Raw genomic sequence first — 14,318 nt, forward strand, 5'->3', positions numbered from 1 at the left:
AACCTAACTAACAAACAACAACATCAAAACACACCAGTAAGCATGTCCCTTATCTAAGATAAAACCTGCCATCTAAGATTCCTAGCTAAACCTGAAAACCTACCATTACTATCTAACATCAGCTAGCATGAAAGCATGAAACAGTACTACAAAAAGATAACTGTTAACACTTAACAGAACACCACAACTTTATACACATGCTTTTAGTCATTCCTGAACTTAGACTCATCAATCTCTATGCCTTCCTCTGCAGCACGCTCTCCACCAGACTTGTCCATAGTGCTGAGCCCTCCTTTGCGCCCCATCTCTTGATACCCTTCTCTGCCCATTTGTTCCTTCCTTGTTTGCCCTCCTTTGGTTCCCATCTCATGATACCCTTCTGACCCTAGTTGCTGCTTCCTTGTCTGCCCTCCACGGCTCCTTCCTACACATCCATTCACATCATAAAACTCATCGAAGTAAACATAAAATAAAATTCATTAAGTGTATCTTTAGATATACAGTTGATAATCACAATGAGTCAAAATCATGGTGAGTTGATAATCACAACTAATAGATCTGCTGATTGAAGTGTGCCAAAATCACGGTAAACAGACTTCTATCATGAGCCTGGCTCACGGTAAACAACAACTTCCGCTAAATTTTTACAATCAAACTTTTGTGACTGTCCATCTTTGTTTGTGAAAAATCATTATCAAATAATAGCCTAAATCACATTGAACAACCCAAATCATAGTAAACAAATATAACTTATGCTAATTAATTTCTGCGACTGAACTTTTGTGATTGTCCACCTTAAAACAGTAAACAACCAAAATCATGATGTAAAAAACAACTCCTTTGTAACTGAACTTCTGTGATAGTCATAGTCCACCTTAATTTTGGTTTCACCTGTCTATGAAAAATTCACTAACTCAATGCAAAACTCATGTATGAGAGAGAGAGAGAGAGGGGTTGCATGCCTTGAGCAAGGTGTTCTTGAGCTTCAAGACTCTTCCCACCAGTGCCACCAGGAACCACAGTTTCACCAAGCCTTGCCCTCTCATCAAGTTCTTCACGGTTTTCTTGTTGAGTTGCCATGCTACGTACTCACACTACAACTGGGTTTTCTTTTCTCTGAGACTCTTTTACTTAGGGATTGAGTGATTAACTGAATGATGCACGATATTGATCACAGCACTGAAAGAAGTAAGGTTCATTTTATAGAATGCAAAATGTGCATGTAAAGTTGTAAACTAAAATAAACTAGCTAGTAGTGCAGATTAATAAGAAAATGAAGTGCTGCCATGCATGGACACGTGTTACACTTACAGACGCGGTTAAAGGTGAATGAGGACACGCACAATGGTGCCATTGTGAAAATGGCATATCTTGACACATACGATTCTTGGCACAGTGATGTCTAGCAAGAGCAATCGGTTGCGGTGATAGTTTTATATGTTTTTCTGTCTAAACTAAATTGGGAACATTGTGTGAATTATAAAACTATATTTAATTCGAGTGGTGTTTTTTAAAAAAAGATGTAAAGCTGATGTGAAATGAGTGAAACAAAATTATATCTAAATCCTGCGTCCAAACAAGTGATTAGAAACGTTAAGACATTTAATTTACTCACATGTGTGTATGATGATACAAGTGCTAGCTTAATGGAATAACAAGGTATAGTATTTTTTTTTGGGGTGTTCGCAGCTTGGATTGGTAGAAAAATATGTTCGATTTAATTACTTCAGTTTTGTCACTTCACCTTCCCACCTTCAATCGATTTTCTTTTTAAATCTTATCCAATTTTTATTTGTTTGGAATGAATTGGATTTTGGTTTTTCAAAGATGTTCCACATATTAAAATCAAAAAAGAAATGAAAATTATTTTGAATTATAAAACATCACATTAGTCTGAGAGTTTTTTAATAGGCTTAATTGCACTTTTGCTCCCTGATCTTTCACCTTTGTGCGATTTACCTCCCTCATCTTTAAAATGAGCGAATTCCCTCCCTCTTCTATTAATATGTGCGATTTAGGCCCTTCCGTTAGTTAGCCGTCCAATTACTAACGGCGGTTGCTATTTTCACCCTCCCTTTTACTAACCACACCCCCATATCAGAAATAAAAATAAAAATAAAATAAAAAAATGGAGGTAAATCGCAAAAAGGTGAAAGATCAGGGGGCAAAAGTGCAATTAAGCCAAAAAAATAAAAAAATAAAAGAAATAAATTAAATACAATTAATAGAAAATAAAAAAAAACTGAAAAAAATATTTTTATAAAAATCAAAGAAAAAATAATAAAATAAATGAAATAAGTTAAATACAAATAATAGAAAATGAAAAAACATTTTTATAAAATAAAAAAAAACTGATTTTTTTTTAAAAAAAAAAAAAAAATGTTTTTATAAAATCAAAGAAAATAAAATATTTTTTTTAATTGAAGATAGAAATTTAAAAATAAAATAAAAGAATAATTATTTTTAATTTAGTGTATGTGGTGCAAATAGAAACAAATTCTTCTTTTATTTTATTTTTAAATTTCTATCTTCAATTAAAAAAAATATGTTATTTTCTTTGATTTTATAAAAACATTTTTTTCTTTGATTTTTATAAAAAAAAAATTCAGTTTTTTCTTTGATTTTATAAAAATATTTTTTCATTTTCTATTAATTGTATTTAACTTATTTCATTTATTTTATTATTTTTTCTTTGATTTTTATAAAAATATTTTTTCGGTTTTTTTTAATTTATAATTTTTTTTTATTTTCTATTAATTTTATTTAATTTATTTCGTTTATTTTTTATTTTTTTATTTTTATTTCTGATAAGGGGGTGTGGTTAGTAAAAGGGGGGTGAAAATAGCAACCATCGTTAGCAATTGGACGGCTAACTAACGGAAGGGCTTAAATCACACATATTAATAGAAGAGGGAGGGAATTCGCTCATTTTAAAGATGAGGGAGGTAAATCGCACAAAGGTGAAAGATCAGGGAGCAAAAGTGCAATTAAGCCTTTTTAATAAAACAAGTAAAGAAACCATAAAAAAATCTTTAACAAATTACCACATTGACCATTATTGGCTTAGTACCTCTAAACTATGAAGAAGAAAAAAACAACATAGCAGATGACATATTTTTTAAATAATATATGTTCATTTTATGCATATTCTGTGAAGTTTAATTTTAAATGAGGAATCAGTTAGGCAGGGTTCATTATCCCACTATTGCAAGACAATGAACCAATCTAGGCACCCAGGATTGGTTACAAAATATGTTTCAGCATAACCCAGGAAATGCATTTTTTAGGTGTTACATTTTCCGCAAGGTATCATAAATTTTTTTTTAAGTAGGCATCATCTTTACTATGACACGCTTCAATAAATACTCCTGCATTATGATCATAATGCTTGTATAATTGTATTTGAACAACGGAACCAGAATCATGTGTTCTCAGATGACCCTGTACAATCCCTCTACCTCTTTCTTTTGGAAACATCCTCACCTTAATCATGTTTTTGTTAGTGTAATAAGTTGCTGATCCAATTTGATTCAATAGATATATAGCCTCAAACTTAGTACTTCTAAGCTTTAGTGCAACGAACGTGAGAGTACAACTTTGTACTACCCAATTCAAAACTGAACCAAGTTAAAGAAATGATCCCCACCTAACTAAGCATGTAGTAAATGGACTTCCCAAAATGTAGAAATGAAACACCCTTAGGTGGAAGGACGTCAATATGCAGCAAAATAAGAAAGAAATTGAAGGGGTACGGTGGGTTTGGTTGAATTCAAGGTGGTATTGAGAGAAGAAAACAAAAAAGTGAGGGAATCAGAGTATTTGCTTGTTTGGGCTGTTAAGAGCAAAAAGGTGGGTCTAATTTAAATTTTAGTATGATTGATCACTATCACTCTGAAATTTCATCAATATTTTCATGTGAGAGGCATTGGAGGATCAAGTTCCCTTTCTGCACCTTGTGCATACCCCTTCCTTCCACAATCATTCGGTGAGCTCAGAGTTAGGGTGCTGACTGAATTTGCTTGCTTGGTTGAGGTATGATATGTAATCAATATTTCACCTTTTTAAAAATTATCAATTTCAGTTCTACCCATTTTGTTCATGTTGCTTGCTTTGGAGGATCAAAGCTAATTTTGTATGCCATATGTGCACAGTATGAGTAGTTTTGTAGGTGAACCCAACGTTGTAATTTTATTTCATTCCTGCTGCTTTGTCATTTTATTTTACAATGAGTTAGCTTTGCTCAGAGCGGAATACTTGAGGGGCTAATTCACAATCTGTAATATTTCCTTCTATCTATGAATTATTTTTAAATCCATTCCCTCCCTGCCAATTACAAGTAAATTTTTTCCAAGAATAATAGTTTCTAGCACTTTTGGAATTCACGTTTTCTCCATTCATTTCATGATGATCAGAGGATACAAAAATAATGTCCTGTTATATTTTTGAGTCAGATTTTTTTTTTGTTACAATTGGAATTGGAAAGAACAAGTCAGAATTTCAGTACAAGATCGGTAATTTGCTTAGTTGATGCATCTGTGTCTCTAATGTATGGACATCAACATGTATGACTCTATATATAGCCCATTAATTCATCTTTATTCCCCACCTAACTTTGTTCCAGTTTTCACAGAGGAAGAATATGGCAAGTGCTGCTCGCGCTGGTGAAGGAACTTCTGCTGCTGTTGGTGGGGCTGGATCTGGGTCATGGTGGGATGACTATTCTGAAACAAAGTTCAAACAAACATTCAGGATGAGGAGGTCCACTTTCAATCTGATATGTGACATGCTGAAATCAGAACTCAAGGACCCTGAGAAGAAAGTTGCAATTTGTCTTTTGAGGGTTGCAACACGGGAGAATTTTGCTAACCTGGCCGTGAAGTTTGGTTCGTCACCAGAAAGTTGCCGCAAACGTTGTGTAGCTGTTTGTGATGCCATATGGAAGGTGATGCTACCAATGTATCTGAGTTGGCCTGACATTGTTGACTTGACCAAGAATACGGCTGATTTTCACCTTATTTCTGGGATTCCTCATGTTGTCGGGTCGATGCACACCATTCATGTTCCCCTGAACATGAATGCTCATCGCTCTAATCCTTCCACCTCCCTTGCTCCTGCTGAAGTTTTTCTCAACAGGCCATCGTCCAAGAACATATTTACTGCACATTCAACATTACTTCAAGGTGTTGTTAATCCCCAAGGGTTGTTTATTGATTTTGCAGCCGGTTCTCCTGGCTCAATGTCTGATGATGACGTATTGGTGCGGTCAAAGCTTTATGAAATGGTTAATACAGGGATTCGGGATTTAAGAGGGATGTGGATCGTTGGGACTTCAGGATGCCCTTTGTTGGATTGGCTTTTGACGCCTTACCCTCGGCCCCGCACTTTACCTCAACATACACTGAATGACAAGATCTTCAAGATTCAGGAGGTTGCAAAAGAAGCATTTTCAAGGCTAAAAGGGAGGTGGTCAATCCTACAGCTTATAGATGTCAAACCCAAAGAGTTATATCTTACCCTTGGGGTTTGTTGTGTCTTACACAACATTTGCGAGATGAATGGTGACGAAATAGACCCTAGCCTGAAGTTCCATCTAATGGATGATGAATTGTTGCCTCAGATTGCAGATTTGACATCAAAAAGTGCAAAAAAGGCTAGGGATAAAATTGCTGAATATTTAGCAAGTTGTACTTGATCTGATATTTTCACTAAGGCACTATCTCCAACTTCTTTGAAGCTCTAAGGGACAAACACAATGTGGTCAACAAGATTACTCTTTTTCACCCACCTTGAGTTTGAGGGAACTATTAGAAAAATAGAGTTAGTTAGTTAGTTATGGTGCCAGTTGGATGTTACCTATGTTAGTTGCTGAGTCATTTGCTCTTTGTAACTGTTTAATTGTTTTGTCGAACTGATAGTTAGAATTAGTTTCTGTATTCAGCTTGTTGTGCAAGCTTCTCTCGCTCTCTCTCTCTCTCTATATATATATATTAAGTGAGCACCTCTTGTATTCAGTTAGAATATCAGTAACAAAATTCAATTCAATTTATTTTCTCTCTAGTTTTTCTTTTTACAAATATGGATGGGTATGGTTGCTCTGATTTTCAGAATGTTAAAGAGGGACATAATATTAAGGTTTCTGATGGAGAGCAAGAAGGACCAAACAACTATGACAGACCAGTATTTGAGGGATGCTTGGGGCACCCAGTTGAGGCAGGTATGGTAAGTCCTTAAATTGAGGCTCACAAATTCCTGCACAAAATTCCCAGTGATGTACCATTTTTTAGTGATGGATTGGATCCTGAGCAGAGCAAAGGCAGCAAGATAGCAAAGGCAGAGAGTATGTTGATAGCAGCAGAGACCCCAATGTCTGCCAAGGTTGCCACTGCAGAGATCAAAATCAAGAGAGAAAGATAGAAACAGAAGATATGCTGAGGAAGGATATAAGGAAAGGAATGGAGAATGGAGAAGGCAAAGAATAACTGACTCCCAATTCCTCATTGCAGGTTGACAAAGGTGGGTTCTATGTTGGTGTTCAGACTTAATTGAGCTTAAATTAGTGAACTTTATTGAAATATTGGACTTGAGTTCTTTCATTTCATGGCTATTATGATTCCCCTTTACATCTGTTTTAATGGACAGCTGTTATGGACATCAAGGTTAAATAAGAAAGGACAGCAAAGGCCCCAGAGCTTGAGCAGAAAGTGGAACTTCTCGAGGTACACAGTAAAATAGATACTTATTTCTTTTTGAATCAGAAGGCTGATAGTGATTACTATTCAAAAATAAAGATCTATTGAATTTTTTCTGGCAACGGCTGTTATCAGGTTGAATGTTTATCTTTAAATCAAGAACTGCTAGATGTGGAAGCTAGTTTGTGTTACGCGCAAAAAAGTCACCAGAAGAGGCAAATCAAGTAATTCTGGTTTGAACACAGACTATTGAGAAGAAAGTAGTCTATTTTCTTACCAAGTTTTCTTTTCCTCCAAGTATAGCAGTATAGCATAACAATAATAAACAATTAATTAGTGCCTTTTTGTTTGATTTCTTTAATAAGTGTCATAGAGGCTCTTGTGCATACCATGTCCAGAAAAGCCAAAAGCTCATGTTATTTGGTGAAGTAACATGAATGAATTCATATTAAATTTCTAATATGTTTAACCTCTTTTTGAGCAATTTGACTCCGTCCACGACCTCACCACTTTCTTCTCTCATCTCCTTTCCGCCGTGTTCTCCGACAATGCTGCTGCTCCTTATAATCTCTCTTTTTCCAATGGATTGTGGGCTGATAAACCGCTTCAACTCTCCCATTCATTCAAACAACTTGTGGCCACTCATTACAAGGCCACCTCGTAAATTTGATATATTAAGATGCAGGCATGGCAGGAAGAAATGGAGCGTGCATCTCAGGAAAAGAGGGAACCTGAGAGCAAATATATATATATATATATATATATATATAGGATTTATTACTGGATGGTCTAAATAACTTAACCAAGTAACAGTAAAATTGCCTCTTATCATGATTTAATTGTTAAAAGGCTAAACCTGATCTTATGTCATATATTTAACATCAATTAGATATTACCATAAAATACTAGCAACACACAACATTTTTTTTTTCAACACTCATCTTTATCGGGTGAAATCCCATGCTAGTTTCACGATCTGCTGCTCTGGTGGCGTTGAGGGATCTTAGAGACTTCCAGGAGGCTCGTGCGGCCATCACTCCAACGGTGTCTGATCAACCTCCAGCTAATGAGAAGCGTTGGAAACCTCCAGAGGGTGGTTATGCTAAGTTGAATGTGGACGTTGCTCTGGTTCAGCACAGTTGGCGGAATGGTATTGTGATCCGGGATCATGTTGGAGATGTCTCCTTGGCAGCTTCGTTGGCTTGTGATCACGACTTGGGTGTTGATTTTGCGGAAGCGATGGCTGTGTTTCGTGGCATGCAATTGGCTTTGGAGCATGGTTTCCTTATGCTGAACATTGAGTCGGATGTAGCTATTGAATACCAGTTGCAGCTTAATTCATATTTATCTCCACTTGTGGAAAAAATTAGAAGTTTAGTCTCTTTGTTTACTGCTATTTCTTTTAGTCATATGTATAGAGATGCAAATAAGGTTGGCTCACACCATTGCTAAGTATTCGGGTCTTTTAGAGACGAAGTTTGGGTTGAGGATTTTCCTTTGTGTTTTAACTCTTGTATTCGGTTGGATGTTATGGCCTTCTTATTTTAATGCAAATTTTTTTTCCGTCAAAAAAAAAAGATGGACTCAATCTAACCCACTTTTCCATGCTTATATTTATTTTGGGTTAGGGCACTCATTATACTTCCATTTTGGCTTATCAAAAGTAAAATTGAGATAATTAGGGTTTATGTACAACTTCTTCCTAATAATCCAATATGGATTTTTACGGGATTTGACATCTTCTTTGAACATCTAATTCACATGTCAATTAGTTTTTATTGCTTTTTCATAATAATTATTTTTAAAATAAATTATAATTTATTTATACAACTAAAGAAATTAGTTATGTTGATAAAAGTCATGCGGTACAAAACAGATTTTGTGTCATGCGGTACTCATTACGTGATACTCATTACCAATTTTTATCATGTGGTGCTTATTATAAATTTTGGGTGATTTTAATATGTTTTACTTTTTTTTTAATTTTAATAGTGACCCGATCACCGAATCCAACCGAACATCATCAGGTTAGTTTAGTTTGAGTTCGAAGGTGAAAATTTAATATATCCGACCTAACCCAACCCAAACAATTTTAATTGGTTCGAGAATCTATTTAAGCTAAAATTCCAACCAACTCAACTCGTGTGCACCCAAAAGAAACTCACCACTCATACTAATAATAATAATAATAATAATAAATGGTTACAAATTTTAAATCAACAATGAAGAGCAATAATAACATAAAAATAATAATAATTAAAATTCAAAATTTAAGAATAGATAATTTAAAATTGGAAATTTAAATATTAAATAATTTTGGAAACGCCAATCAATATTTGAAAATAATGCTAACGAGTGGTTGGTTCAAGTGATAATTCCTCTTAAGTAAAGTTTCGGGTTCGAGTCTTGTGGATGCAAAAAAATTTGCCAAGAGTGTTAGCCTCGATATTCTCGGCTAGAAAAACAATATGATAATGATTTAGTTAAAATAATTCAAAAGTGATTATCAGGAAATTCTAGAAGAGAACTGAAAAGATAATAATTTAGAAATTTATATAAGACAATTATTCGTATTTTTTTTGAACGAACCATTATTAGGAAATTAGAAGAAAATCAAGTAGATTTTGGAAGTTGTTAATCAAGATAATGATTAGGAAAATATTCTTGAAAATAATAATTAGAAAAATAAGGATATAATATTTAGAACATTCATATAAAGGTTGAAGATAATTTAAATTTTTTAAAAAATATTATTAAATCTCATCTCATAATAAAGTAAAATCGCATATTAACATATAAAATTCTAAATTTTTTTTACAAGAGGAAAATTATAAAACTCTAAAATTAAGAATTAACTTGAAATTTGAAATAATAAAAATTGGAAATCAAAAAAAAAATTGGAAACGTCAATCAAAATTTGAAAATAATGTCAATGATTGGTTGGTTCAAGTGGTACATTGTGTCTCGAGCTTGAGTCTTGTGGATGGAAAAAATCTTTACCGCGAGACTTAGCCTCATTATGATGTGGTTGTTACGGGGTGAACACGTTTGATTTCGAAAAGGATACATGTAAGAAAAAAAATTAAATTCAAAAGTAATCATCAGAAAGTTATAGAAGATAACTTATTTTTTTTTGAAATCGAGATAGCTCAAAAGATAATAATTTGGAAATTTATAGAAGATGATAATTAGGAAGATTTTGGATCGGAATTTAATCAAGATATTATTATGAAAATATTCTAGAAAATAATAATTAGAAAAATAAGGAGATAATACTTAGAACATTCTAGAGAGCAAATTTGGTCGCGTTTCATCATAATGTTTGAAGATAATTTAAATCTAAAAAGAAATCTATCAAATCGATCTCAGCTCATAATAAAGTAAAATAAAATCTTAACGGAGTAGGGAACAAGAAACTCTAGAGTAACCCTAAGTAATCGGTTATAAATAAACAGAGTTTAGTGGTAGAGAGTGAAAGAAAAAAAAGCAGTAGAGTGATCACTTAAAAATTGTGATTATCTTTGCGTCATCTAAGTAAGTCTTATTGCTTTGAGAAAAAGTTTGATGCACCGACGGTGTAAAGTTTTTTTACACCGTCAACCAATCAGATTTCAAGGGTGTGTCACGTCAATTAATGAAATTAAATAAAAATAGAGATTTTTTCACATCTTTAAAATCTGATTGGTTGATGGTGTAAAAAAACTTTACACCGTCGGTGCATAAAAATTAAACTCTATTGCTTTACATGATTTTATTGCTTGTCCTAATATGTGAACTTGTGAGTTTATGTGAATTTCATTCTAGGATGCTTCTGTATTTGTGAATTTGTATAACCGTCTTCCTATCGTTATTATTATTATTATTATTTTATATATGTTTATGTACTTTGTCAAGCTGATAATGGATTTAGCTAAATTATTGTTTGAAGTCTTTGCCTATTATCTAATACAATGTTATAAATTCTTCTATTTTTCTAAGTATGAATATCTTAACCTTAAAATTTGGAGATCATGAGAAATAACACCATTCAATCCCTCTCTCTTTCACTTTCGTTTTTTTCTTTCCTGTAGCTGCACCCTTGATTTAGAAACTGTGGCTTGGTACTTTCTTTATTATAATGATAATAATAAAATAAAACGCAACAAGTTGTAAGATACTTTCTTTTACTATAAAAAAAATCTAAAAAAATACTATTTTCAAATTCTATAAAATCTCTTTCAAAAATTCAAAATAGCTGTCAAAGCATACTTAATTTCCTGCGATCTTGTTGAATTTAAAACTCATATTGGAGTTGTATCATTCGCTCAACTATATAAACATATTGTCACTTGTATATATATTTTGTATATGTGAACTACTAAACCATAACAATCCAACTTAATTTCTAGCTTCCAAAACTTTAATTAACTTGGTAATTTTCTTTGCTTATTACATACAGGCCTACGAAGTGTTCATCATGCCTCGCTGTACAGTATGTCAACAATGGTGTACAACTCCAAGGGAGTTAGCCCAGCATTGGGTTGACAAACATGATCCTCAACAAATTCGAAATGCTGCAGATGCTTCTTATTGTACATCATGTCAGCAACGGTTTACAACTCCAAGGGAATTAGCCCAGCATTGGGTTGACAAACATGATAATAAACAAATTGGATATGCTGCAGATGCTTCTAATCATATGATGGATCTTAATGCTCCTCCCTCCAGATGAAAAGGGAAAAGAAAAAGCAAGCGGAAGCAGAATCAAAAAGGGAAGGAAAAAAATAAGATCAAGAGTAATGCTTAATTTTTCTTTATCATTAATTAGGATTAATACTTTAGGAACCTATGCTTAATTTTTCTCTATATTTAATTAGGAATACTTTAGGAACCTATGTAATTTCAGTTACTAAATTAATAAGGAGCCTTTGTTAACTCTCATTCAAAACTAACTCGTGCTCTAATTATTTTTGCACACGTTTCATTATAACATTTTCGGCTTGAACTCTAGCATTCACGTTTGATCTTTGTTGGTTCATGATTTTGAAATTTTATATGAAACAAATTGTTTCAATTCATAGAACTAATTTTTTGTATGCATGTCTTAATTATTCCAACCTTCGTACATCTTAACAAGATCATGCTTTACAATAGTCTTATATATGATTTATAATTATAAGATATTTAAATTTTAGATTGCAATTTTTTTTATTACCTATTAAAATCGTATTACTAAATAGACTGTTATTTTTATAAATTATAAATAAGTAGCAAACCTTTCTTAGGAAGAATAGCATATTTTCTACATTGATATACTAATTTTGTTTCAATAAAGTAAAGATTGAAGATTGCAATATAAGTTCAAAAAAAAAAGATTGCAATATAATTTTCACCGTATAAGTCATTATTTTTTATTACCTATTGTCACGCATTAATTAAGTAAAAGATGGCAACAAGTTTTCGAAAAAAAAAAAACAAGTTTAACATTATATGTCATTTTTATGTATATAGTACTGCTAAATATAGTGCGGTGTAAGCAGGTACGATCCAATCATCGAATCTGATCAAATCGAACTGAATCAAATACATTATAGTTAGTTCGGTTTTGACAGAAAAATTTGTTCGATTTAATTACTTCAGTTTTATTACTTTACCATCTAATCGGTTTAATTTTTTTAAATCCCATCTAATTTATTTTTTATCAATTTAGAGTGGATTGAATTTTGGTTTTTTGAAGATGTTATACATATTAAAATCAATGGAGGAATAAAAATTAATTTGAATTATATAACATCACATTACAAGATTAAACAATGAAAGTTTGGAATAAAAAATAAAGACAACCATCAAAAGTCTTCAACAAACAATTACCACATTCACCATTATTGTTGGAAGAAGAAAAAAAATACTGCATAAGAGATGACATATTTTTCAAATATAATATATGTTCATATTCAAATCTTCACAGCAGGTGTGAAGTTTAATTTTACATGAGGAATCAATTAGGCAGGTCATTATCCCAAGGTGAACCAATCAAGTTTAAGCACCCAGGATTGGTACAGAATATGTTTCAGCATAACCCAGGAGTTACATTTTTCAGGTGAGTTACATTTTCCGCAAGGTAGAATCATTTTTTTTAAGTAGGCATCATCTTTACTATGACACGCTTCAATAAATATTCCTGCATTATGATTATAATGGTTGTATTTGTTGATTATATAGTCTCGAACTTAGTACTTCTAAGCTTTAGGTGTACTCCACTCATGTACTACCTGTTGTCATAAGAACGAACGTGAGAGTACAACTTTGTACTACCGAATTCAAAAATGAACAAGTTCAAGGAATGAGCCCCACTTAGTGTAGAAATGAAACACGCTTAGGTGGAAGGACGTCAATATACAGCAAAATAAGAAAGAAATTGAAGGTTGGGTGGGAGCGTTTGGTTGAATTCAAGGTCAAAGATTGAGGGAGAAAACAGACCTATCATAGTATTGAGAGAAGAAAACAAAAAAGTGAGGGAATCAAAGATTTGGCTTGTTTGGGCAGTTGAGAGCAAAAAGGTGGGTCTGATTTTAATTTTAGTATGATTGATCACTATCCCTCTGAAATTTCATAGTCATCGTCATGTGATAGGCATTGGCTTGACCCCTCAAAAAGCAGCACCAACTTAGTTATGGTGGTGTTAATGCATATATGCCTCTAATATTAATTGTATCGAGATCAACATCAACATGTATGTATGTATAGCCAAGTTTATTTCCCCCACTAATATTGTTGAAGAGCAACAGTATGAATATGTGTGTGTTATAGGCTGATCTTGCTCTTTAAAACCCCCCTGCAACCCACAGTGAGACATTGCCTAACTCAACCACAAACAAAATACTATCACATTGCTTTTCTCTCTGCTTTCTTTCCATATATCCTCTCCCTCCCTTTCTTCACTTCATTTACCCCTTCACTTCATTTACTTCTTCACTTCACTTCATTTCAGTTCCTCATCTTAACACACAACCTGATCAATCTTTATCAACCAACTCTGCAATTCCATGGACAGCTTTGCTACTAGTCCTCAATCTGCCCGGCCTCGTCGTTGCACTTTGTGTGTAGCTGTGTTCAAGACAAACGCAGAATTAGCCAAGCATCTTCTTGACACACATCCTGATCATTATCAACTCGGAGAAGCCTCAGATGCTCGTCTGCCTCCATATCCTCGACCTGAACTTCCTCTGCCTTCAAGTGCTCGATATGCAAGAGCAGCCAAAATAAGATCAAGAATGTAATACATTGGGATATGCTTAGATGCTTATATGTTGCAGAATGCAGATCATGTTTAATTAGCTTTTTAACATTGATTTTGAATTTCGAAATTACATGTATTGAGGTGTCGTGTGTGCTATTGGCATCAGCTCTCTTAAATATCTAATAATAGAAGATAATATTATTGTTGATTAAGTATGTTTTTGTACCCTTATTTTTAGTCTTATTTTTAAGTGTTCTTCATGTTCTTTTTTTTTTTGAAATTTTCATGTTCTTAGATAACCTTCATTTTCATCACTCACATGAAACCCAGAAACCAAGAAAGAAACCCATAAAAGTCTAGAAAAAGCAAAATTAACATTTCAAACAATCCGAAGTGTTCAAAAACAAAGT

The 14,318-nt window shown here is 33.1% G+C and overlaps 2 protein-coding genes across 2 annotated transcripts; one reads left to right on the forward strand and one right to left on the reverse strand.

Moving 5' to 3' along the window:
• Positions 1-203: 203 nt before the first annotated feature.
• On the reverse strand, positions 204-1,160 carry LOC130727965 (protein SLE1). Its single transcript, XM_057579279.1, has 2 exons — positions 963-1,160; positions 204-424 (listed from the first exon to the last, which is right to left on the reverse strand). The coding sequence occupies exons 1-2, from the start codon at positions 1,078-1,080 to the stop codon at positions 204-206; spliced, it is 339 nt and encodes a 112-aa protein (XP_057435262.1). The 5' UTR covers positions 1,081-1,160.
• A 2,726-nt stretch (positions 1,161-3,886) lies between these two features.
• LOC130727966 (protein ALP1-like) lies at positions 3,887-6,426 on the forward strand. Its single transcript, XM_057579280.1, has 2 exons — positions 3,887-4,032; positions 4,622-6,426. Exon 2 carries the CDS (start codon positions 4,640-4,642, stop codon positions 5,690-5,692), a length of 1,053 nt encoding a protein of 350 aa, XP_057435263.1. The 5' UTR covers positions 3,887-4,032; positions 4,622-4,639; the 3' UTR covers positions 5,693-6,426.
• Positions 6,427-14,318: the final 7,892 nt, after the last annotated feature.

This window comes from Lotus japonicus, chromosome 1, assembly GCF_012489685.1.
Source record: "Lotus japonicus ecotype B-129 chromosome 1, LjGifu_v1.2".
Classification (NCBI taxonomy): domain Eukaryota; kingdom Viridiplantae; phylum Streptophyta; class Magnoliopsida; order Fabales; family Fabaceae; genus Lotus; species Lotus japonicus.

Bases quoted from the DNA above. Each gene is read 5' to 3' on its own strand.
- LOC130727966 (XM_057579280.1), top strand. From the start codon at position 4,640: ATGGCAAGTGCTGCTCGCGCTGGTGAAGGAACTTCTGCTGCTGTTGGT.
- LOC130727965 (XM_057579279.1), bottom strand. From the start codon at position 1,080: ATGGCAACTCAACAAGAAAACCGTGAAGAACTTGATGAGAGGGCAAGG. The intron at 425-962 runs GCATGCAACCCC...ATGGATGTGTAG, and splicing joins TCAAGAACACCTTGCTCAAG to GAAGGAGCCGTGGAGGGCAG.